The sequence below is a fragment of the Lissotriton helveticus genome, chromosome 6 (assembly GCF_964261635.1).
Source record: "Lissotriton helveticus chromosome 6, aLisHel1.1, whole genome shotgun sequence".
In the NCBI taxonomy this organism is placed as follows: Eukaryota; Metazoa; Chordata; class Amphibia; order Caudata; family Salamandridae; genus Lissotriton; species Lissotriton helveticus.
Genome location: NC_136067.1, coordinates 597,705,983 through 597,732,224, shown reverse-complemented (window position 1 = coordinate 597,732,224; position 26,242 = coordinate 597,705,983). Strand labels below are relative to the sequence as shown.

The 26,242-nt window shown below is 46.4% G+C and overlaps 1 protein-coding gene across 2 annotated transcripts in view; it reads right to left on the bottom strand.

Moving 5' to 3' along the window:
* Nucleotides 1-19,129, bottom strand: part of LOC144762785 (putative ATP-dependent RNA helicase DDX43) — a 989,943-nt gene extending 970,814 nt beyond the window's left edge. The window contains exon 1 of one of the 2 annotated variants that reach the window (XM_078648055.1): nt 18,673-19,129. In XM_078648055.1, coding sequence (XP_078504181.1) covers nt 18,673-19,009 — 337 coding nt within the window. In that variant the 5' untranslated portion in view covers nt 19,010-19,129. The remainder of the gene's footprint in view (nt 1-18,672) is intronic. The other variant, XM_078648054.1, reaches the window with a different exon arrangement.
* Between the last annotated feature and the right edge of the window lie 7,113 nt (nt 19,130-26,242).

Sequence of the window (26,242 nt, the reverse complement as noted above, 5' to 3'; positions counted from 1 at the left end):
CATGGCCGCCTCTGACATCCCTAACTTGCATCCACAAACTGAAAGAAGATGGGTTTAGCCCAGTTAATGTACTAAAGGCACATTAAAGAGGTCTTCCTTAGCCTCATGTGGCAGACATGGGGAGCCACTAGTAAAGGTTCACTAAGTACGAGTTCGGTAATGTTGACGGCGGTGGATACTTGACAGGTAGTAAAAACAGCCACTTTTTTTTCTATTTGTGAAGGTTGTTACCACACCAAATGCTTACATGTCTCACTGTGTGCGTAGTGGTTTGCTTGCGGGGTTTGTATGCAAGATGGTCAATGACTGGGTGAGAGTTGGTTTGTTTGGGCATTCCGTTCAGTGGCGTATGAATGTGATGAGCTCTTGAATGTCAGTGGTATATTGATGTGAGCGCACTGATGTGTTAGATTGGGCAATGGCTAGAGGTATGAAACTCGTGTGTGGTGTGTGAATGTTGTATGAATGGCCTATAAAGTAGTTGGTGCTTGTAGTTGTGACCGTCCTGCTCCCTGCAGACACGGCCGCTCCCCACGCTGCTCCCTGACCCGCCTCGCCTCTCTGTTGGGTATCGTTACGCAGCTCCGCTGCTTGCTCTGGCTGCTACTGCATTGCTGCTTGACACTGCATTGACTTGACTGCATCGCGCTGTACTGTGTATCATTGCTTTGCTTTCATTTAATTATTCAGCGCCGCTCCGCTGCTTGCCCTGACCATATTTATCCAATCGCACTGCTGCCTGCCTGGCATCACATTATCTTTGCCGCTTTGCGCTGTGTGTCACTGAGGATACCTTCGATTTCTGCAGTTACAGTGCAGCTGATCGATCCTGTAAGGCCGCCGGCCATTTTGTTGTTGTTGTTGTTGGTCGCCCTGCCCTAGTCTCCACCCCGCTCCCGCCTTCCCAGCTGACCCGCCCTCGCCCCTCACCACCATATATGACAGGAGTATTTACGCGCAGCGATCGCGCCCGAGTCGCGCCGAAGGTGCGCCAAAGGTAAGCCCGTCTGCGCCCGTCCGCACCTGGACCGCGCCCAGCGCCCGTCCCCCTGCCCTATGCCGCTCCCAACCCCCCAGAGTCACTTATGATGCCGCTACTCTCCTCAACGCCGGACGCACCCCACTTTGCTGCGAAGCTACCCCAGGACGTACCCACGGCCCATTCTCCTGCCTCTCCTGTAAGTTCAACTGCTTCAGAACCCTCACCAAACACACCTCCTCCACACTCAGCTCCGAACCCAATTACTTGAAATGCATCCTACTGAACACCCGCTCGGTCCACAAACACGCAACCGAACTCTGGGACCTAATCGACACTGCGTCACCTGACATCGCCTTCCTCACTGAAACATGGATGAATACATCTTCTGCCCCCGACATCGCCATAGCCATACCGGACACTTACAAGATCATTCGAAAAGACCGCACCGATCAAACTGGAGGAGGCATCGCCATCGTCCATAGAAACACCATCAAAATTACAACCAGCTCTGACGACAATCTTGCAACCGCCGAACACCTCCACTTTCAGATCCACACCGACCCCAGGACCACCCTCAGAGGAACCCTCATCTACAGGCCCCCAGGCACCCGATCTCAATTCAGCGACGACATCACTGACTTCGTCAGCCCGCACGCCCTCGCCTCCGAGAACTACATTCTTCTAGGAGACCTCAACTACCACCTTGACAACATTCTCGACAACAACACCACCACCCTCCTGGACAACCTGTCCAATCTCGGACTCAAACAACTTGTTGACACCCCCACTCACACAGCCTGACACACGCTCGACCCTATCTTCACCTCCAGCAAGCACATCTCCTTCGATCACACTACAGCTCTCCACTGGACGGATCACAGCTGTGTTCACTTCAGCTACAAAACAACCCTGACCCACAACCGTCCACAACCCATTCCCCGAAGAAAATGGAACAAAATCACCACCGACCAACTCCTCGCATCACTCAGCCAAAACACTCCCACCCTAACAACGGACCCAGACCAAGCGGCCACAAACCTCAGGCAATGGATTACCCACAGTGCGGACGAACTAGCACCCCTGAAAAAACACCAGTTGAAATCATTCAGCAAAAGGGCTCCCTGGTTCAATGATGACCTTAAAAAATCCAAGAAGACATGCCGCACCCTGGAGAAGATTTGGAGAAAAGAACCAACCTCAGACAACATGGCCTCCCTCAAGACAGCCACCCGCAAACACCACCAACTGATTCGATCCGCCAAGAAATCAGCATTCAAGGACCGTCTCGACAACAATTCTCATAACAGCAAGGAACTCTTCAATATCGTCAAAGAATTCACCAACCCTCCCGCAGCATCCAACGACATCACTAACTCCCAAGACCTCTGTGATGCGCTATCCTCCTTCTTCTACAACAAAATTGCCGACATCCACAACAGCTTCAAGAATATTCCCAATGACCAACTCACCCCACCCCCTTCTGATCCCACCCCTCCAACTAACTACCTCAACTCCTGGAACCCAATCACCATTGAAGATACCACTCGCCTCATGAACTCAATCCACTCTGGCTCACCTTCTGACCCCTGTCCCCACTACATCTTCAACAAAGCTGACTCCATCATCGCTCCCCAACTCTGCGATGTCATCAACTGCTCCTTCAACTCCGCCACCTTTCCAGAAATATGGAAACACGCCGAACTCAGCGCCCTTCTGAAAAAACCAACTGCAGACCCATCAGAACTGAAAAACTACCGACCCATTTCCCTCCTCCCTTTCCCGGCCAAAGTCATCGAGAAAGCTGTCAACAGCCAACTCGCAGCCTTCCTTGAATCCAACAACTCCCTGGATCCCTCACAGAACGGCTTTCGAGCCAAACACAGCACCGAAACCGCCCTCATTGCGGCGACCGACGACATCCGAGCACTCCTGGACAACGGTGAAACAGTGGCCCTCATTCTACTCGACCTCTCCGCCGCCTTCGACACTGTCTGTCACAACACCCTCATACAACGCCTCAACAACATCGGCATACAAGGAAAAGCCTTGGACTGGATCATCTCGTTCCTAGCCGGGAGAACCCAGAGAGTCCGACTCCCCCCTTTCTACTCAGAGCCCACCGAAGTCATCTGCGGCGTACCTCAAGGCTCCTCACTCAGTCCCACCCTCTTCAACGTCTACATGAGTCCCCTCGCCTCCATCGCACGTCAACACAACCTCAACACAACCTCAACATCATCTCCTACGCCGACGACACCCAGCTAATCCTTTCCCTCACCAAAGACCCCAACACCGCCAAAAACAACCTTCACGAAGGTATGAAAGAAGTAGCCGAATGGATGAAACAGAGCCGCTTAAAACTCAACTCAGACAAAACGGAGGTGCTCATCCTTGGATCCTCCCCCTCAGCTTGGGATGACTCCTGGTGGCCTTCCGCTTTGGGATCAGCGCCCACACCCACAGACCATGCACGTAACCTTGGCTTCATTCTAGACTCCTCTCTCTCAATGTCCAGACAAGTCAACGCCGTATCGTCCTCCTGCTTCAACGTCCTTCGCATTCTCAAAAAGATCTTCCGCTGGATCCCCCTCGAAACAAGAAAGACTGTCACCCATGCACTGGTCACGAGTCGACTGGACTATGGCAACACACTCTACGCCGGAATTACAACAAAATTGCAGAAAAAGCTCCAACGCATCCAAAACGCATCAGCGAGACTCATATTAGACATCCCGCGGCAAGAGCACATCACCGGTCACTTAAAAAACCTCCACTGGCTTCCCGTCAACAAAAGAATTACTTTCCGCCTTCTTACCCACGCACACAAGGCCCTTTATAATCTAGGACCCGAATGCCTCAACACCCGACTGTCCTTCTACTATCCCACCCGCCAACTAAGATCATCCAATCAAGCCCTCGCCGCAGTCCCGCGCATCCGAAAAACCACCATGGGTGGCAGATCCTTCTCCTTCCTGGCTGCCAAGACCTGGAACTCACTCCCCACCCACCTCCGCCTTACTCAGAATCACATCTCCTTCAGAAAAGAACTGAAAACTTGGCTATTCGATAAACAGTGAACCCCTCCCTCTAGCGCCTTGAGACCCTCTGGGTGAGTAGTGCGCTTTATAAATGCCTGAACTTGAACTTGAACTTGAACTTGTCGCTGCTTTATAGCTCAGTCCGTGGGCTTAATTTCAATATTCTGATACTGTGATTAGTATTTGTTCTTTCAAGCTAGGACTTCTGGAAGTGCCAAAACCAACCTGTATAAGTATGATTTTACTTTGAAAGTTCAGTACCAACCCATAATTTTTTGGACAACCGACACCTGCAGGTGTCCAGGGTGGTATACCTTATACTGTTCCCACTCACTTTCCCACAATGCTTAGTAAAACTTGAAAGTTAGCTTAAATGACAAAGATCACTCCTTTATTTACATTTTGTGATGGGTATTTCTAAAATGTGTTGCGATTCGCAAATCGCACAACCCCAAGTCTCCTGACAGAAATGATGCCTCAATTTTGTGGGTAGGCCTAGTGCCCATGTCAGGCAAGGGTCAGAAACGCAAAATAGACATTACATTTTTCCACTGACAATCACCCTATGTTTGCAATGTGAGTAGCTGAGGATTTTGGGGTTTTGTCTGTGCTGCCACCCAGAGAATCCTACCATACCTGCATATTTTTTTTTTTCTAGACAACCATGGGAGTCCAAGGGTACGTGACTTATGTGGCTCTCACAAGATAATTATACTCAGAAGTCCTTGAAAACCTCAAACTGTTCTGTGACGGAAAGTACTGGAATCTGGTGGACCTGTGGATTCCCTACTACCCTGAGTTCCCACATGTCTCCTGATACAAACGGTACCCCACTTACGTGAGTGGGCCAAGAGACCACACCACAAAAGGCCCTAAAGTGCTACTTGAGAAAAACAATATGGGTAGCTACAGTATCGGGGGCCATGCTGTGGTGCCACACATGCAAACCAACACTACAGACATTTGTGAAAACTAGACAACCAGGGAATTCTAGGATAGTGTGCCTTGTGTGGGCTTCACAAGGGTTTCTTACCCACACGGCCCGGCAAACCAAAAATTTTGCATGAAATCACATTTTCCTTAAAATCTGTAATGGAATCATTCAGTATCCAAAAGAATCCACAAACTTGCTACCACCCACTGTTACGCCACGTGTGACAATAAAAACTCGGCACCACTTGTATGGCTTGGCTTAGTGCCCACAACAGGAAAGGATCAAACCAAGGTCAAAGGGGTCCCAAGGGAACTTGGGGCCGTAAGACATTTGTGGCTCCCCACAGATTCCAGAACTTCCCATCACAGAAATGTGAGGAACATTTTTTTATTTTTATTTTAAACCAGAGCTTGACGTTTGCAAGGGCGTCTGGTTAAAAAAAAATCCTTGAGAGCCACGCAATGTGTTTTTTTTTTTAATGTGCAGGTTTGGTAGGTTTCTCTGTATGGCAGCACAAACAAACTCTAAAAACCTACATCTACTCACATTGCAAAACCAAGGTGGTTTTCAGTGGAGAAATGTATTGTGTCCATGTTACGTTTTTAGCACTTTCCAATCGTGGGCACTAGGCCGCCCACAAAAATTGAGTTCCATTTTGATGTGGAGACATGTGGAAATACTGGATGGTAGGAAATGTGTAGCTCCCCTCAGTTTCCAGAAGTTTTCTTCACAGAAATGTGTGGGAAATGTGTGTGCTTAGTCGAAGTTTGAGGATTTCGAAGGTTTCTGGGTAAAATTACCTGTGAGAGAGTCATGCAAGTGACCCCACCCTGGACTCCCTTTGTGGTCTAGTTTACAAAATTGTACAGGTTTGGTAGGTTTCCATAGGTGCCAGCGAGCTAGGCCCAAAATCTACAGCTACCCACATTGATAAACAAGCATTGGCATAGCCAATAGATCTCGCCTTTGGAACCGTATAAGTGTGCAGACATACAACAGTTGATGTTGTTGCACCACAGATACTGTACTGCATAACTAAATACTTATAAGGTTCCAAAGGCGAGGCATATTGGCTATGCCAATGCTTGGGTTTTACATTCAAGTAAGAAACCTTTCACACTGTAGAAAGGAGAGGCACACATCTCATATCTATTTTTAAAATAATAAAATGTTGTTCCTTTGTATGCGTTTATCTTGTGACACACTTCCCAATGAAAACCTCATTCTATGTATCATATACATTTTGAGCGGGCCTGTCCGATGCTACACGCAGTCGCCCATGCTGGTCGACGCAGGTGGAGGTAGGCTGTTGATGTGCAATATGGCTCTTAAAGAAGTTCACTCTCAACATGGGGCTACATACAGCCTCCCAATGCCAAGCCCCAGTGGGCCAATTACAACTAAAGGTCGAAGCAAGCCTTAAACCCTCTTTTCAGCTATTTAATGCACGCACGTGGGTATGAGATTCAGTATAGATTAGCCTTCACAAGGTGCCGGTCCTTTGCCCCACTAGGGATGGTACTTATGTCTTTAAGGCATCTTGGAATTATACTGTGACTGGCCCTGGGGGACCAGTTTAGAGTTGCTCGCTGATAAGTGATACAGTACCGGCGATGGGCTTCTTAATGCTTTGAAAATTAACTTAAAGTTTTAAAAAAGCATCTTTATGCGCAAGACAATCCGCCTTTTTATACTCGACGTCTGGACCTGGATAAATGTAGAAATAGTATACAGCACTGCTTACAGTTTGCGGCCTAGCGTGGTCACTGGCATTGTGCAGAAACAGAAGCCACAAGCGCACCTATGCTGCAAGCCTGCATTTGCATTTGTGATAGTGCTGTTTCTGAAACACTCTAGCACTAGGTAACGTGTCTGAAGAAGTAAGGCTCCGCACAGTACATCATTGACTAAGCCAGGGCTGTGCCTGTACACAAAAACCCACTTGCACAGTCAGTCATTGAAACAGGACAGCAGCAAGATGGCTTAGTCAGAGGTGTAAACCTGAAAACTGAAGGTGCAAGGGCAAGACTTCAGGGCAAACGCATAAAGAGAGTGGAGGGCGGAGAAGAAATGAGGGAGGAAGTGAGGGTTAAACAAGTGATGCCACACGCAAGCAGCATAGCGATTGGCGGTCTTCACTTTTTAAGCACTGCACTCGTGCTTGAATCTCGTGGAGACAACTTGCTGTTTCGAGCTCCCGACTGGACTTGTACTTTGCCGATTGATTGGGCGCATACTTGGGTGCTTCTTACACGCCACACGTGGTATATATCAAATTTTGGACACTCTTGATGCTTTTTGAAAATTAGCCTTTTTAAAAGCTGGATTAATTGCGACAGCCATAAACATTTGTGATTGGCCAGTCCTGTATAAAGCAATATATCGCTCAAGCCTATTTCAAGTCCTGATGATGACCGCATAGTAACCCAGCGGTTGAAATGCAGTTGACGCTTTTTGTGGCCATCATTTTTAAAGGACACATTATTTTGTCTTTGTTGTTCCTTTGCACATGTAATGTCTGTTTGCTGGCCACTTGTTTGGTTTGTGAAGTTGTTTGTTTTCTGTTGACCAACATTTTGTCTTGAGCGTAATGGTGCTTTTTTTGAACTTTTAACATATATAATAAATTATAAACAGTTTTTTTTTTTTTTATTGTTTACGAATACGCAGGCTTCTTCTTTTCGCTTTTCTGTTTTCATTGTTTGCATGAAGTTGGAATATTTTTTTTGACTTCTTTAACTGAACCCCTGTTAGGTGTTATACTCGTGCAGTGGCGGCATCCACCTTACGGGAACAAGCAGTGGCCATATGTTTGTAATTAACGTGGCCGCGCCGCTGCTCGCTCCCGCAAGGTGGGTGCCGCCACAAGCATGAGTGCAGTGCTTCAAAAGTGAAGATCAATGGCTAAAGGCCCTCCTAGATCAGCGCATGCGAGCTGCCTAGGAGAGACCTAAAAATTAAAAAATTTCAGTGGAAAAATGTATTGTGTCCTTGTTGCGTTTTGGCTTGTTTCTGGTCGTAGGCACTAGGCCTATCGCCACATTAAACGTATTATTTTATCAGGAGACTTAAGGGAATGCAATATGGCAGGACGTTTGTGGCCCCGCGCACATTCTAAAACTTTGTAGCACAGAAATGTGAATGAAAAGTGTGTTTCAGTGAAAATGTGAGGTTTGCAAGGAATTCTGTGCAAGTAAAACTGGTGGGGGCCATGCTAGACTCCAGACCCTGGATTCCCGCAGGTGTCTAGTCTTCAAAAATGTGCAAGTTTGCTAGGCTTCCCGAGGTGCCGGCTGAACAATGGCCCAAAAGCTACAGCTACAGACATTGCAAAAATGTTTCATTTTTCATTGGAAAACTGATCTGTCCATGTGGCGTTTTAGCCAATTTCCAAGTGAGGCACCATGTTTATTGGAAGACATGTGGAAACACATAATTGTGGAACATTTGTTATTATCTATTAGATTTCGCAGCATTAATGCCTTCCAAGTGTTACCAAGTGTGTAGGAAAGAAGACATTTTGAAAAATTCCCTATGAATCGCATGCTAGTATTGGTGCACACATCAGAAATTTACAAATAACCACTGTTAATAAACTGCATATCTTGTGCCCATTTCAGAAATACATAGGTTTCCTTGATCCCATTTTCACTCTACATATTCACCATATGAATTGGTCTTTACTTGGTACACAATGAAAAAACTTTTAAGATGCAGCTCAGTCGTTGGCTCTGGGCATCTCGGGTTCTTGAAAAAACCTACAACCCTATATATCTATGTGTTATGAAATGGCACTTTTTGCAGGGTTTTCCCCAAACTTTTTGCTTCTTCCTCCTATTTTTTCTGACCGGTCTTGGTTGGTTTTAGGACTCTGAGCACTTTACAACTGCTGATCAGTGCTCAAGTGCATATGCTTTCTGTGTAAATTGGGTTATGGATTGCTGTTTCCATGATTGGCAGATCTGATTTACTGGTAAGTCCCTAGTAAAGTGCACTGAGAGTGCCGGGGCCTGTAAATCAATTGCTACTAGTGGGCTTGCAGCACTGATTGGGCCACCCACAGAGGTAGCCCTGTAAAGGTAATTCAGACCTACCACTGCAGAGTCTGTGCACAATTTGTAACTGCCAGGTCGTCTTGGCAAGTGCAGCCAGGTCCTCATCTTCCCCTTTCTTACATACAAGTCACCCCTAAGCTAGACCCAAGGTACCCCTGTGGGCAGGGTGCTGTGTATGTTAAAGGTAGAAAATGTACTTGTGTGTGGGACATGCCATGGTAGTGAATTACAGTGCATTTCGTTTTTCACTATGGAAAAGTTATCTGTCCCATAGGGTAGAATGGGAGTTTATTTAGAACATCTTATAAAATATAACTTTCCATTAGGATAAGATGGGAAGGTAAAAATACATATTTTAGTAAAGATTATTTTTATGTTCTGTGTCTGAACATACCACTTTTAGAAAGTAGGTATTTTCTTGCTTAGCCATTCTACGTGCCTCTGCTGGTTTGTGTATTTAATGTCTGTCTTTGGAGTGACAGGGGTTGAGGAGGTGCATTCTCTCAGATCTCAGACGGCCACCGGGGTGGGGGTATATGTGTGTCCAGCCTTTCCTGAATAAGTCACGGCTGGGCTCAATAAACCTGGGCTGCAATCGGAGTAGTAGGAGGAGTTTTCACTAGCACCTGAATTGGCCCGGTCTGCATTTAGAGTGGTGGGAGGAGATTTCCCTTGCACCTGAATAGGCCCCTTCTGCCTTGGACAATGTTGTCTCCATCTCCTGCTGGAAAGCTGGGCCAGAGAGGACCAAACTGGTTTGGACTAAGCACAGACACTCTCTGTCAAAGAGAATAAATATTAGGGCCCAGACCCCAGAACTCGCTGGAATCAAGGAACCTGCCCGAAAGATGAGCTGGAAGAGTTGCCAGGAGGAGTACTGCTCCTTTGCTGTGTTGTTGATTTGTTGGGTTCGCCTGCAGTTGCTCTTTCTGCCTTGGGCAGTGAAAGGACTAGACTGAACTTACCTGTGCTGAGTATCTCCAAGTAAAGTGAAGTAGAGCTTGCCTCCTGTTCTGAAGTCTAAGGGACTGCAAAGACTTCACCAACATCTGGAAACCGCTTCCGGAACCGCTGTTTCAGTTGCCGCAGCGAAGAGAAAAGCAACCGACTCAGTCGGTGGCTCCTTGTCCTGAAGCCACCACAGAGGGCACAGCCGCATCTTGCACTGCAACACTGATCTCCCCGACGACGACAACCGCCACCCCGAGCCGCTGCTTGCACCGTGACCTGTGGGCACCGCACACTGCACTGCCTCACTTCACTTCACCGCCCTGGTCTCACCGACGCCGTCACTGCAAGCTGACCGCAACCGCATCGTGGCTTGGGGGAACCGCTCATAAGTCACATGACCCCCCCGACCCACACCGTAGTCCAGACTGACCAACACCAACTTCCCGCAACCGGCTCTGTCCCCTGCACCATGATCTGTCAGCATTGCCACAAACACTGCCTTCATTCCGCAGCAGAGCCCTGGTCTCACCAACGCCGCTGGACGACTGTCACAGAGCCGCTGCCTGCACCGCAGCTTGAAGGCACCGCTCCACTTCACACTGCGACGTTTGCCACAACTAGCCCACACTAACATGTCGCTACTACACAAAAGGTACTGTTTACGAGTCTGTTGATACCCCTGACCGACGCAGTCAGACAGAACTGTTGGAATTGGTTTACAGCACTGGACGGAGCTACCAACTTGAAGGAATTGTGTTTTTCAAGAATTCTTGCAAAGTGCATATTTTTAAAGTACTGTATGTTGGATTTTTGTCGTTTTGGTTTTGGCTATATAAAAATATTGGATATTTTTCTAAACTGGTGTGGTTTTCTAAACTTTTGTAGTGTTTGCACTGTATTACTGTTGGTTATGTGCATATGCTTTACACACTGCCTCCGAGATAAGCCTGACTGCTCGTGCCAAGCTACCAAGGGGTTATTTTAGGAGTGTAACTCCCTTACCCTGATTAGGAAGAAGGGTCTCTACTTGGACAAAGGTGCAAACCCTTGCCAACTAGAGACCCCCAGAGTCTAGTGGATGTAATGGTATATTGTTTTTGTTTTTTATTTCTGCCATTATGACAAAAAGTTACAGATTACAACATTAGGACAAATGGACATTTTTCTTACTCATTTTCAATATTTCTTTATTTCAACAGTTAGTTTCACTGGGAAAACCTTGAAGGATCTACACGCAACCTCTTGCGGAATTCAAAAGTTTGATTAAATTTTAAAAATCTACAGCTTTTCTGGATCACCCATGTCTTTCACACTGGTTTCCACCACAAAATGGAAATAGGTTGAAAGCATCAAATATAGGAAAAATGGAGTGCCTATTTTCTCTGTCCCCTCCAGGGGGTTACCTTTAGAATCCCCAGGATGCTGGAGAAAGAAAAAAAAAACACGCAAACTTGTGGATACTGTATGTGGACATACAATTGAGACATGAGCGCAGACTATCCCATATAACCAAAAAAGGGGTCAGCACTTTTGGGGGTGGCCAGAAGTTCATGGGTTATCTGTCAAAAACCATTGATGCCTCTCTATTGGTCTTCAACTCCCTAAAACATCTAAAGAGAAAGAATGCAACAACGCTAGTCCCCACACTGGCGAATAACCATATAAAAAAACAAACCGGGAGGATAGGGTCAAAGGGAAAGGATTTTTAGAGACCTACTACTGGTTCACTTCCCCAGTAACAACACATAAATAACAAGCAAGAACCTAGGAGGTCTATGGCCCAGGCAACTAGCTGGCTAAAAACTGTCAAATCTATCTAAAATGATTCTTTTGAATTAATTATTCGAGATGTAAGAGAAGCAGAGAGCATTTGTGTAGGACTTAATAATGAGAATGCAATATATGTGTCTTTCTAGATCACTTTGAACGTCCACTGACTAGGAGGATGAGTAATTGAACTGTAGGTACAGGTTGTATCGTTCCTACTTTGAAATTTTGTTGTGCTTTCACTATTGTTTTCACACACATTCTAACAGTAGCAACTTTTTGAGAGCAGTGGCCCTGATTAATGCCAAGGGACTCTATGCCCGGTAGGCAGAAACATGTTGGCCCGTTTTGCGATAGTCATTGTTCCATATTGTCGTTTGCGCTGTTCCTATTTTAGTTAGGGGATGTGCCTAGTTTCTATTAAAGTTGTTTTTTAGACATATCACCCTATTTTAGATTCACCACTTTTTCTGTTTTGTTGCACTGTACTTTATCACCTTTATGAGCCATCACTATCAGACCAACAATTGGTAGTTCCAATTTTGACTGTAGACCATATCCAGTACTCACCTTGACTGTGTGGCACGAGGTCTAGATGATCCAAGGACCCGCCAGGTCACAGTGTGAACGACCAAATGATAGGACTGATCACTTGGTTTTTTGATGGTTACTCACAAACAATATGTGTACTGGATCTAGTCTGACCAGTTCTTAAATAAGTCTTTGCCATTCTCATTCTTTGGTTACTTACACATTTGTCTCTCCTTCTCTTTTTTATATTACTATATGGTGACTGCAGCACCATCTGTCATAAAGATAGATTTGACGGTTTAGCCAGCTAGTTGCCTGGCCCATAGACCTCCTAGGTTCTTGCTTGTTATTTATGAATAACCATATAAAACAGCCTATCCCAAATAGTCCAAGTCTGGACAACAGATGTAGGGATAGAACACAGAGGAGGAAGGAGTCTAAATATGTGAGGAGGACCTCATAGATAGTAGGCTATTTCAATAGGCATCCAAAATACTAGTACCACTCAGTTGGGAAACAATTTATGGGCTGAAGGAATGTGTAGTTTGAAAAAAAGAAAAATGGGGAAAATCACGCTAACGCTAGTTAATAAAACACATTTGCAAGGTGCTGCCTATAACTCACGATGAGGAACACAAAATAGTGATTCTGGAATGTTAGAATTAATTTCAGCAACTGGAATATACTTGGATCATCATCCCCCTCTTTAGACCAGTATGCCACAACAGATAGGAACCAACCATACGCAAATCAGAACTGGTCCTGCTCCAATGCAAACCGTCCAGTCTGAACTGTCTGGTGAGCTCCTTTCAGAACCTTAACAGAAGCAATTCCAGACCAGTTTTGCCCTTTTTAAGGCTCATTGGTAGGGTGTAGTTTGGTTCCAGTAGCAGATTGAGCATGAGACCGACATTTGGGAATGTCTATTGCACTTAGGGCGCCCACTGAGAAATGCAAAAAGGTGATGTGTAGGATTCTTAAACTAATCACAATCACTGGTAATTACTTGGGTGGGTCTGCACCTCAGTCCATTGTTTTTTGCCCACCATGCCACCTCAGACAGAAACTATCCATATGCAAATCGACCAACTTCCATGGCATTACTGTTGTTACACTTATAACCCATATATTACAACCTAGTTTGTATTTCTTGTTTTTCTGTTTGTACATCAAAACACATAAAAAAATAGAAATCTCTATAATTTTAAGTAGTTCAGTTAGCTATGAAATCACTCGCATTCAGTACCAAAAAAGAAGGAAGAAATTCAAGGCAACCACTGCCCTTTTAAACTCCTCGGAAAGAGCCACCATCATCAACTACTGTCCTAAAAAATGCATAAACACTGGCCACGCTTTTATAAACCCAACTATCAGAAAGGATTACTGGTCTCCCTTATCAGTAAAACCTTAAACCCCATACTGTTCACCTGTTAAAGTAAATATGACATATATAGCGCATGAATCACCCCTGAAGGGGTATTTTGGCATTAAGGAAAGGTACCGTCAAAACACCACCCCTAAAAAAGTGTGGTCTTAAGAGATTTCCCAAAACTGACAAAGTCAGAACAAGTTCGGAAACAGAGTGGCAGATTGCTCCAGGAAAACAGCACCAAGTAGGGGAAAGACCGTCCCCCGCAACTCGTAAAGTGAATTCAGGGAACTGACAGTAGAGCTTTACCTTTAGAATGTAAGTTCCTGGTAGAGCAGTAGAGTTTGATTTTCTGAGCTAAGTAAGCAGGACTGTTGGACATTAGGGATTTATAGGTGGTACAGCAGAATTTAAAATTAGACCTTTCTTGAACGGTAACTAATGTAGTGATCTCAATAAATGTTCAGAAGGGGAGCCAGCAGGAAGACTGCAAAAAATAAGGGTTGCTGTGTTTTGGACCGTTTGCAGTTTCGCTAATAAAAGCGTGTTTGCAGCAGCAAGCAAGGCATTGCTGTAATCCAATTAACTAATAATCAGGACCTGGACTAACGTTTTCCTGGATGAAGGTGGAAGAAGAGGGAAAGCTTTTTTACAGCAAACGCAATTTGTAAAAACAATTGCTGCTGCTAATGGCAGCAACATGGTCTTTCATAGAAAGTGACTGGTCAATATTATGCCAAGAGTTTTGACTAACTGCTTAGGAGAGGGAGCTGAGCCAAGATTAGACTGCCACCAGTCTAGATTTTAGATTATTTGGGCTTTGCCGCGTACATTCTCAGTTTTGTCGGTTTTTAAATTATAGGCACTTGGTAGCCATCTAACCTGCGATGACCTTCATGCCATTGGAAAACTGCTCTGTAATTGTCTCCCCGTTGTTTTCAAAGAAGTTCATCAGCATATGATATAATATTGAAACCAAACAATATGGCTATGTAGTTGTTGAACAAAGTAGGGCTTAAACAAGAGCCCTGTGGCACCCCCTTATCAATTAACGTAGTACAAGACTTAAAGATGGCTAACAAAATAGTCTGTGTTGTGGTGTTAAGGAAGTCTTGAAACCACTGCAAGGCACACCCAGAAATGCCAATCTCATACAGCCTTTGAATCATCCTTGAATGAGACACAGTATTATAGGCAGCTGATAGGTCTAATAATACCAACATGGTAGGGGTGCCTTTGTCTAGAGAAGGTCGAATGAATTCCATGACCGCAACCAAGGCGGTCTCCATACTATGCGCTGCCCTAAATACCAATTGAGATGGGTCGAGAATCTTGTTGGCTTCTAAGAAGGCTTAAAGTTGTGTATTTATTACACCCTCCAAATATTTGCCTAAAAGCTGAAGTAAATATAGGACGATAATTAGCCAAATTAATTGAGCCAACATTGGTCTTTTTGGTATAGGAACGATCTGTATGGACTTCCCAAACACAGGGAAGGCTTCCTGTGTCAATGCATAGATTTAACATCTTCTGACACAGAATGACCACCTTCAATGACACCCCATGCCCTCGAAACTGCAGCATTTCTATTCAAATCATAACATTCGCAATAAAGCTTTAAGTTAAAGACTAAGTCACTGGGGAACCACCACCTGCCTACACTCTATACTCTGAAAGATATAGAAAGCCTGGCATTTAAAATAAACCATTTAATATCTACTCTCAAAATGTGTCACCAATATGCCAGCATCTTTGTTAGGTGATGTCTTTGGAGGCTACCTCAGTACCTTCCTAGAGAATTTCATCTTAGTAGCTGACCACGCATCATCATATTACGGTATGAAGACAAAACGTACACCCGACATAAACACTGAACATGAACTATTTAGACTTCCTCCAACTAGCAAAGCAGTCAATCAATTAAGGTGGCCACACCTCAATGATCTCAGAACTTCAGATATAGTAGCTCAATTTTGATAGGCTGCACATGCATCAACATCTTTCAAGGTCAGCTTGTTATTAAATCTGGATCACTGCTAAAAAGTGTATAGTCTTTACGAAGAAGGAACTAGAAACACTAAGATGCAGTTAAAAGACAGAGGGGGCACTAGGGCTCCATTTCCTGTTTAAATTCCCATACAAATATCTATGGTTTGGTTTGCTACATCAAAAAGAGGTGCACTAAAAGTGGAATTAACGCTTTGAGCTTATGCCAAAGAAGTGGCTTTGCATGGCTCAGTGCAATCCGTTTGGCATACTTTGGTAAGAAATAAAAATGGTCGACCATTCTGGAACCCAAATCTAAATCTGATTTGTTTAGAAGACCTCTCCATCAGATATTGTGCTACACACACACACACACTATGCTGTGAAATACCATTTTGCGGTCTTCATGTGGAAGCAAAGGCAATACATCACAGCCTACACAATCAAAGGGCAGACAAAGTCATACTCAAAAGAGGTGAGAATTTGAACATTAATTTACACTTGCGAAAGTTAAGGCGAATTGAGCACTGTGCTTTCAAGTAGAAGCTGAACTTCTCAGAGACCAGATAATCTTAACCTATCGCTAACTGAAGGCTGCAGTTCACGAACCATGGCATGGCCAAAGGAGAACACCCCTCTTGGTGGTACGGGGGCAGAAGAACTAAACGGAGGGGATCAATGGCCATGCTCTATGCTCTGAAACTAATTGAAAGGAAACCAGGCTATTCACAGAAGAAAGGAGGACAAGAATACTAGGCACGAGGTGGCATGGCCAAAGGCAAAATCCTGAGCCACCCCCCTCCCTCCGTTTCTGGTAAACGCTATAATCCTGCCGTCCAGGCACAGAGTCTACATATGGCCACATGCCATGTCAAGTAGATACAGTACAAGGTTTACGGAGTTAATGGGCAGAGAACACAGTGACCGCTGTACACCAGGTACTGCTGTGTTTTTGGATGCAGGTTTGGTCAAATGTTACTTCTAGCACACAGCAGGTACTATCCGGCAGTACAGAGCACACAATATGTGGCAGAAGGCCTGGGAACGTACACAGGGCATGGTCCAAGGTACACCTTATGCCCAGTAGATTGTGGACATTGCCATGGGTCATGCTCTGCAGATCCTGGGCATACGTATAGGCGACAGGAAGTATGCAGGAGGCACAGAAGTCTGTTACATATATCATTACAATCATTCATTAAAATCACTTTTTAAGGAACACTGTGGTTCTCTCTAAGCTGACACTTAGTGTAAAAGTATGGCAAACATTGTGCGAAAGAAAACTGTTTAAACTATGTTAAGATTACAATGTGAAACCCAATAAAATTCTCCAGTAACAAGGAGCTAAACATCTACACACACTCCGCGATTACGGACTGCTAAAGGGTGAAGTTTGTCAGCGCTGTCAGGTCAGGAGTGTGAAAGTGCTATTCTGAAGACAGCTTGAATGCTGTTGGTTGTCCGACTGCTACTCAGTGAATAGTGTGAGAGCTATTGGTTCTGTGCAAAAGTTATTCTATGATGATTGAGAGTGCAGTCTGTAGTGCAGCTGCAGGGACGTGGAATTGTATACATCTACTTGTCCACAGGACAGATGCTTCATAAATCTACTTATCTTGTAAAAAATATCCACTGGTCTCTTTGGTGCCAGGCAGTGAGGTGATAAATGGCAGAGTTTCATTATGTCAGACATCTGATAATACTCTCTCTGGTCGTGCTAGGATTCACATTACAACAGAGTTTGGATTCTAGCAATGGCCTGATTTTGCCACCTTTCCGCGAATCTACATTCTGTTGCTGAAAGCACCGTTCACATGTAATCTTTATTGTATTCCATCTTACAATTAATGGTCTTTTCCACTGCTATTTTGTATTGGACACACCAAGTCTTAGAACTCTGCACTGGACTGATCCCTTCTCTTGGCATGAATGTGATAAATTAATGCACATACAATTTGGAATGACTACCACAAAAAATGTCAGCCACAACCTTAATACAAAAATGTGACTACTTAACAATCAATGACAACCACAACATTCAGCAGAAAAAAAATTGTACACTGGCATATGTATAGTACTTTCAAGTGTGACGAGCATGTTACCTACTCCCACCTACTAGTATAGCACTGTAACGTCCCTTAGTGGGATACAATCTGTACTACTGAATAAAGAAATTTTCAGATTGACGCGTCACACCATTGTCAGATCATTTTCCAGACTTGCAATACTGTTCTCAATATATGCATGTTAAGCCTGATAGTAACGAAAACTGGTTGAAATGAGATAAAGAGCACGCACAAAGTGCAGAGTAGGAAATGTCTCTGGGAGCGATGTATTAACGCGTCCAGGTAGTAGAATTATTGAGCAATGGAAATTGGGGCACGGTGTCTATTGAGACCTAAAAAACCATTTAAAATGCCATACATTATAACAGATAAGAGAAAAAAGTGCTTCTTGATTTAACGAACTTAACATTGTCACCGTTTCTTAATACTCAGTGTCAAAAGAGTTGGTATGGCTTTTCTACTTTTGAAATCACTTGCATCACAACTCCGGGGTGCCTATGAGAATGATATTATCCTAACAATGGGCATACATACTTATTTTTTCTCAGTGTTTTGTACTGAAAGGTCCCACCGCTCCTACGCGGTCACTGGAATGTCACACTTGGAACACATCCTTCCAATCCCAGATCTATTACCATTTTCGAGTCGCTATCTTTAAAGTAAAGTAAACAAAGACCCCCTGAGATCAAACAGGGTTCTCTAGTTTGGATGGGACTCCGGGCAACGGGGAAAAATGAAAGCCAAGAACAGATTGCATACTAATAAATGGTGACTGAAGTACTATGACAACCGGACGTTAGCGGGGCGTTTAAACACAGAGTGTACGGAGGTAAGATGTGTCACGAAATTGATGATGCATTAATTCATAAACCTGCTAACTCTCCATTTCTAGAATATGATCATGTTTGCCGGAAGATTGTTCCTTCGAAGTACTGGGGCCTGTTGAATGTCTAAGCATGAGGTGAATTAATAGTGATCTTGGAAGGCACTTACCTATCACCGTTCCTATGAAGGAGTTGTCTAGATGAAAGCAGAGGGGCTCTGGTTCGCTAGATCTCCGATTTTCCCAGGCACCGCCCCCGCGCCACGGCTGACCTATCCTGGATCCGAGCTCCTCCTGACCACGACACCGCCAGGTGCTCTGCTCTCCATCCCTCGTAGGCGCTACACCAGCGCCGCCGCGAAAGGACCTGCCTCCTCCTCTGCGGAACACTACAGTGCGGCCTTCTACTTCGTGCGCCGCATGGGACCTCGGTCCACTTGGCTTCCACTCCTGTAATGTCCGTTTACCCCGGGATTCATCATCACTCTCAGCCTCCCAATCTGACATGGCTCCCGTCTCGCACAATCGTGGAAGACGACGGTTCAAGGAGAAGAGACGTTTCCACGCCCAACGTGATCGCCCCGACCTTACGCCGACAAAACTCAGCAGCCAATCAGCTTACAAAGACAGGCCAATACTTAGGATTTGGTAGGGGTGTGGTAAACTAACGCGCGAAGAAGAATCCAATATAGGCGAACCCGCAGGGGATGTTGTGGCTTTCAAGGTAGGGACAGGTCTAAATGAATCCCTATCTCTGAGTCTGAATTTATTGGTGCGGTGGATGCTACCCAATTACGAGATTTTGGAGAATAACATAATAAAATCTGCATGTTCTTTATTCCCCTATAAATAATGTCAAGTTCATAATTTTGATATGTGAAGTAAAAGCAGCTACTATCGCAATTAGTCGTACTGCCCTGATTACCACACGTCTCTGTAAAAAAAAAAATGCTTGCTTTAAACTGTCCACACAATTGGAAGTTGCTTAGTGTATGCGAAAATAGTATGTGGGGGAAAATACAGTGTAAAATGTATCCCAATATTTACCACGCAACATGTTTTGCATGTTTTTTTTACATGGGGTAATTAAAAAGCAATTCTGAGTGAGATGCTACTTTCAAACTCATTGGACTTTAGCCCAACGAAATACCACTACACTCTACTGGGTGTTACATTTTAAATATTTATGTTTAAAAAAAAAAAAAGCAAACCTGAGGGGCTTGGCCACGACTTCGAACATGGCAGACGCCATATGCTGAGCTCCGCCTCCTCTCCTCAATTCTGCGGTAGATCCAAAGCATATGGGCCAGCATAGACAGCGACCACTGAAAACCATTGGCGATAGCCCTGCTGAGCTCGAGGCGGTCCCCTGACTTCTTGAGATGGTTGGCCCAGAGCAAGGGACAAGACTAGAGGCAGTGGAGGAGGGAGCTAGCCTCCGACGCAGTGAGACGCAGCGACAGATGGAGGGCATTAGTGTAGTGTGATTATGTGCAGAAGGACCCTTGTGGTCCTAGGCGGACTCCTTACAAAGTTACATAATAAAGTGGGAGGTATTTGGATGTGGTCAACAAAGTTTATGAAGCAGTCCCATAAACATTTGCATGCCGAGGAATAAAGACATATTACAGAGCTCCGTGTGTGGTGTAGTCATTTGCGTGCTCCAGAGCTGGGGTGGATGCTGCAATTGGTGACGAGTTGGGGATACATGCCTCAAAGAAACAAGACTGTCCTCCCTGAAAGTTTGCGGAGGTCCAGCGAACTGCTCGTGCATGCCACTTCTGCCCCAAGAAGCAAGCCATGGTTGGCTTATGTGGAGTCAAAGCCCCGCTTTAGAGATTGTACAAGGCCCTTGTAGAAGGTGAAGGCCCTACATAGAAGTACCGTCAGAAAGCCTGCCAGAAGCTTACTGGTAAGGCCAAAAGAAGAGATACTGAGCCAAAGATTAACAGAGAGGCATCATTAATACAAAAGAAGTGCTAAAGGCAGCGACAGCTAGGTGCAAGAAAGCACAGGAGGCAGAGATGACCAGGTGCAAAGAAATACTGAAGGCAGTGAAAACTAGATAGGCAGAAGCGTAAAAGCAGAGAAAGCCTGGTGCAAGAAAGCACTAGAGGCAGAGACAACCAAGCGCAAAGAAATGCTGTAGGAAAGTAGGATTTGCTTTCATGGTAACCCCCACTTTTTGCTGGTGTTATGGTGTTTTCGGACTAGTCTGACAGATCCTGCTAATCAGGACCCCAGTCACGGTGTTCTCTCTTGAAATCTGACAATGGCAAGTACTTTGGTACCTCCACAATTGGCTACTGGTGTACCCTTGTAAGTCTGTTGTATATGGTACTAAGGTGTCCAGGGCATAGGTACACCAGAGGTCTCCCATGGGCTGCAGCATGTATTATGCCACCCACGAGAGACTATTCAAACTGTGACTACAGGCCTGCCATTGCAGCCTGTGTGAGTGGGTGCTTGCTACCTTCACCACAGATATAAGTTTTCTTATATCTGAGGTCATTACACCTAAAACCTATGTCACCCCAATGGCAGGCATTTCAGTCCAAAGGGCAGGGTGCTTGGTTACAAGTGTGAGGGTGCCTCTGCATGAGCAGGGCACCCCTACAAACCCTGGAGTTGATTCTCCGGGCTTTGTAAGTGTGGTCAGTCATTTAATAATATAGTGGACATCAAGTCAATTACGAGATGTCTAACTATATATTGGCTGCACCAAAACCGGTCATGTTTGGTATCAAAAATGTTGGAATCCTACTCCAACATCGATTCCAGTGTTGGATGTAGGATCCCAAATACTGGGGGGCGCCACCCTGTATTCCCGGTACCAGCCTTTCAGGGTCAAACAGCAAGCTAGTGGGGAAGGCGGAATAATTGGGTTCCTCCCACTGGGAGGTGTGACCACCTCCCAGACAGGACTTAGTGTTTTAGGCTGGGGTGAGGACTCTTGCCAATTCTACCAGATTGCTTTGAAGGGTACATTTGGTGCCCTCCATGCATACTCCAGTTTGAGCCAGTTCAGGGAGCCCTTTGCTCCCGCTCTGGCGCAAAACTCGACAAAAGACATGGGAGTACCCTCCCCTCTGTCAAGCCCCTCCTCTGGGAGGGATCCTTGAATCCCCCCAACCCTTTCCCTAAGGGCTTACTGGTGGGAGGCTGTTAGTACTGGGGGTCTCTAGTTGGCAGAGGTAGGTACCACTGTCCAAATAGGGACCCTTGCTTCTAGTCGGGGTAAGAAGGATGCACTCTTTAGATAACCCCTGCTCACCCCCTTGGTAGCTTGTTACGAGCAGTCAGGCTTATCAAAGGCAATGTGCTAAGTATTTGTGCCAACACTCACAGTAACACAGTGAAAACACCACAAACTGACTCCACAACAGATTAGAAAAATAAAGGTATTTAATCTAAACTACACAAGACCAAAACGACAAAAATCCAACATACACGGTTCAAGAATATGGTTTCAAATGAGTTCTTAAAGTTGCGTTAAAATAATCCACAGTTGCGTCACGTTTTAGCCAACAGTACCTTTAGATGCGACAAAAGTTTCAAGTGAAAGCTGTAGCGTTGAAAAGCAAGCGATGCGTCACTCCTGAGACCCTGGGGAGGCGATGCAACAACCCCGTTGGATGCAGCGGGCGTGTTGCGGTGACTCCGGGCTGTATGGGGAGGGATGCGATACCTTGTGTGGATTCCGGTGCACAGGTTTCGGTGGAAGCGGCTCGCAAAAGGTACGATGCGACGATCTTCGGGGCGGCGACGATCTCCGGTGCGGCGACAATGCTCGGCCCAGCGGCGATCTCCTCTCGCGGCCCCTCGATGCGATGGCTCTATGACGACTCTCGCAGCGATGTGATGCGATCCTCATGCAAGCGGTGCGACGATCTCACCCAGTGACGACAGGCTCTGCGACGATACGCGCAGCGATGGTAATCTTCCCGCACTGGACTGGTGCTTCCCACAAACGAAGGATGCGACGACTCTGGCAGCTGCAACAGGCACTGCGACGATCTCGGCCTTCGTAGTGGCGGGAAATCCTTCGCACTGACGGGGATGCGCTCCGCAAGCGAGCGATGCGTTAAAACTTGCAGAAAGTCTTTAAAATCTTGGTTTCCAGCTTCCCAACACAGGTACAACTTCCAGAGGCACCACAACTGACCCAAGCACTCTAGTAAGGACAGAATCTCTCAGCAGAGTTCAGGGAAGCTGGGGGTGAAGTCCTTTTGTTCCTGGGTCTTCTTAACAGGGAGCCAGCTCTTCCTCAGGCCCTTGAAGATTCCTTCAAGCAAGGGTCACAGCACAAAGCAAAGTCCTTCACCTCTCCTTGGCAGCAAAGCAACTACTGGTCAGTCCAGCAAAGCAACAGCAGGACAGTCTTCCTTCTTTAGTCTTCCAGCTTTCTCCTTGGCAGATGTTCCTTCTTGATTCCAGGATGATCTCGTTTTCTGTAGTCGGGGGTGTACTGTTAAAAATAGCAATGTGTATGTACATAAGCGGCGTTCATTTATGTTCACAGTACCCCTTGGTGTAAACAGAATGGATATCGTTAAAACTCTGACTGTGTTGTCCCACTAGCATAGACCCATGCACACACGTACACGACAGCCACTTTAGGCACCATGGTCTCTCAGTTTGCGGTCGATCGCCAGCGCCCCTTCCCTGACCCTGCAAGCCTCCCCCATGCACCCTGGCTGCCCCTCTCCCTCATGCGCGAGTCATGAGCCCACCCCTCCCGCATGACTCTGTCCCTAAGAATCGCACCCCGCGCCTGACCAACACCTCCTTTCCGTCCATGAATACCCCTCCTTTGATGACCCCTTCCTCTGAGCCTGAACGTCAGCACTGACTGCTGGTCATCCTTTAGCCCGAGGATACAGTTTATTGCCCACTACTTTATGCACTCGTATCTCTTGGAAGAAGCTACTATTGATCATGGCCACCCCACCCCCTGAGACTCGATCAGACACACACATTCCAATGGAATCAGCAGAACACTCAGCTGCGCGACAGCCCCTCCTATTGCGTGGAGGATAAGGGCCTTACTGTAGCCACGTGTTGAAATACCTCCATACTATACAAAGCGTTGATTGTAATAAAGGATGCCTGTGTGCCACAAACCTGTGTATAAAAGACGAAGCCTCAGAGAAACTTGTTAGAGCACCTCCCGAAGACACTATGCGAGTGTCCCAAAGGACAGGCTCTCCTCATGAGTAATAAACCTTTTTCCTTGTCTTCCTACTTCCAGTGCCCGTCTCTTTATTTGGTAACTACTCAAGAAGGAAACAAAGAGTCGCCCTGCACCAGCAGTCTGGGCATCGGGTGCGATCGGGGCTGACCCTTTTTACAATTGGCGTCCCAACGCGGGGTCCATCAGCGACATAGGGTCCGGTAAGAGAGGTCCAGACGATGGGGTGAACATCTAAATGATTGGAGTATACCTGCCTTGAGAGGGCCCTCGTCCGGCTGCCGATTGAATGAGCTTCACCGATTCCGAACGGACCTCTCTCAAGTGACCTATTGTCCTGACTGGAATCCTACAGGAATGCTGCGGTAAAAACATGGAGAAAGAAAACGATCGGGCGCTGGAAAAAGGAAGGCGAAGAACTGCCCACATGGTCCGGTCCGGGTAAGGTCGTGACACACGACAAATTGCGAAATTGATTGATTGATTGATTGTTTGAAAATACTAGTATTGCCTATTGATTGCTTCTGGGAGATTCTCTATTTGCAAACAAACACAGAATCACCATACTCTGTTTAGTCTTTGCAGATAGTGAAGGGTAGGCAACGCAAAACTTTAACACGTCGTGCCTATTTTTTTTCTCCCCATTGATTGATTGATTGAATCGAGCATTGAATTGTTCGAAGTTGGTTCTCTTAGGAATCTTCTCTGCCTGCAAACGGGGAAGAATAGGAATATTCTCTCTCCCTTTGCAGAGAGTGAAGGGTAGGTAACGCAAACCTTTAACACGTCATACCTATTTCGTTCCTCATTGATTGATTGTTTGCCCGAAAATTGACTGTTTGGGAATTGGTTCTTTTTTGGAGGTATTCCCTGTTTGCAAAGAAACGTAGGAGAAACTTTGCAAGTAGTGAAGGGTAGGTAATGCGGACCTTTTGTCCCCCGTTGTAATCTGCCATGCCTATCTACTCCCCACTGACTGATACGCCAGTCTCACCCGGACCATTTACTAGAGGAAGATCATCTGACCCGACCAGAAAGCACCCCTAGTGAAAAGGACATATGAGATAATAAAGTGATCACTGTATCCTGTTAACAGAAACTTTAGCATGAAACGACCTGGAATGAGAGGAATAGGAAAACGAAACCAGTAGGCCACTGATGAACTTTTTATTAAAATAACGAACAAAGAAACGATAACAATACATAATGATAAAACCTATTAATGCCCTAGAAACAAGAAACGTTAGAAATAAGAACGGTAAACTGGGGAAAATGCAAGTCAGCAGAACATCCGCCTCCACTCTGGAAACTTCCAAAGTGGAGCAGGGTTGCGGCCACGCCCAGCCGGAAGCAACCCATATAAGGCGGGTCCTGCTGCCAACAGTCGGCCAGGAGATCCTCTCGTAAGGTGTAGCCGGAGGAGAGGCCGAGGCCCGCGGGACCCGGCCAGGGGATTACCTTGACAACACCGGAGAGTTGCAGGGGGGGAATGTCTATGTCCTCGACCCTCCCCTCTCTCTCCCAGTCCGGCCGCGGTGGCCCTTGAGAGTTGCAGATAGTCCCGCCACACTCTCTCCCGGCCCGGCCACCAACGGCCGGGGGCTGGGGCCGACGGGATCCAGCTGCAGCCGATGAGCCAAGGAACCCGTTCATGGGGCCACAGCAAGGGGCGTCCGGCCGACATCCATCGGAAGCCCGGCCCAAAGACGGACGGGACCATTTTTCTTTTCTCCTTCGTAATGGCGGCGACAACACGCCCGACACCACTTCTTTTCTCCATAATTGCTGCGACAACTCTGGGGGGGGGGGTGTCTTGCACATGCCTCCGACCCCCCCCCCGTCCTCATCGCCTGGTCCGGCCATAACAAATGTCAAGCGAGACACCGTGGGGTGCACTGGGAGGGAGAGATGGTGCGAACAGGCCTCTCCCGCCTCCCCAGGTGGAGGCTTCCCAACTGCACCCTCAGCGCTCCAGGCGCCCGGAAAAGGGTTCTTCCACTGTGGCGATGCTGCAACGCCTCGCCCGGCAGGTGGGAGCCCGTCCGCCCATTTGACCCCGCGATCGCCGATAGCTGCCGAACTCTCAAAATGGCGATCGACCTGGCAAGAGCGGGCCCAGCATGAAGGAATGGCCCGGTCACTTGTTGACTCCACCGTCATCGTTCTCCACGACCTTGAAGATTCTAGAGGAGCCGCGGGAGTCCCCGACTCCCGCAAATACCCCCGATGGGGAGTGACTGCCATGATTGCCCACGGAACGATGGAAATGTAGCCGCAGGACGTCGGCGCTCCCATACTGGCGCCAGCCTCAGTTTGAATGACTAGAGTCCTATAGACCACAGTTCGGATCAGTTCCGGTGGAAGCACAGTATGACCCGGTAGGAACATTGTTGCCTCCCTCCCCCTCTTTTTGACTGATGGTTCAAACCACCGATCCTTTCTTTTGCCCTTTAACGGAACTTTGGACTGCCAAAGGAAGCTCTGGGCCAACCATGAGTTAGTAGAGATTTAGACTATGCCCGAATCTGCCTGACTGCACTCAAAATGGC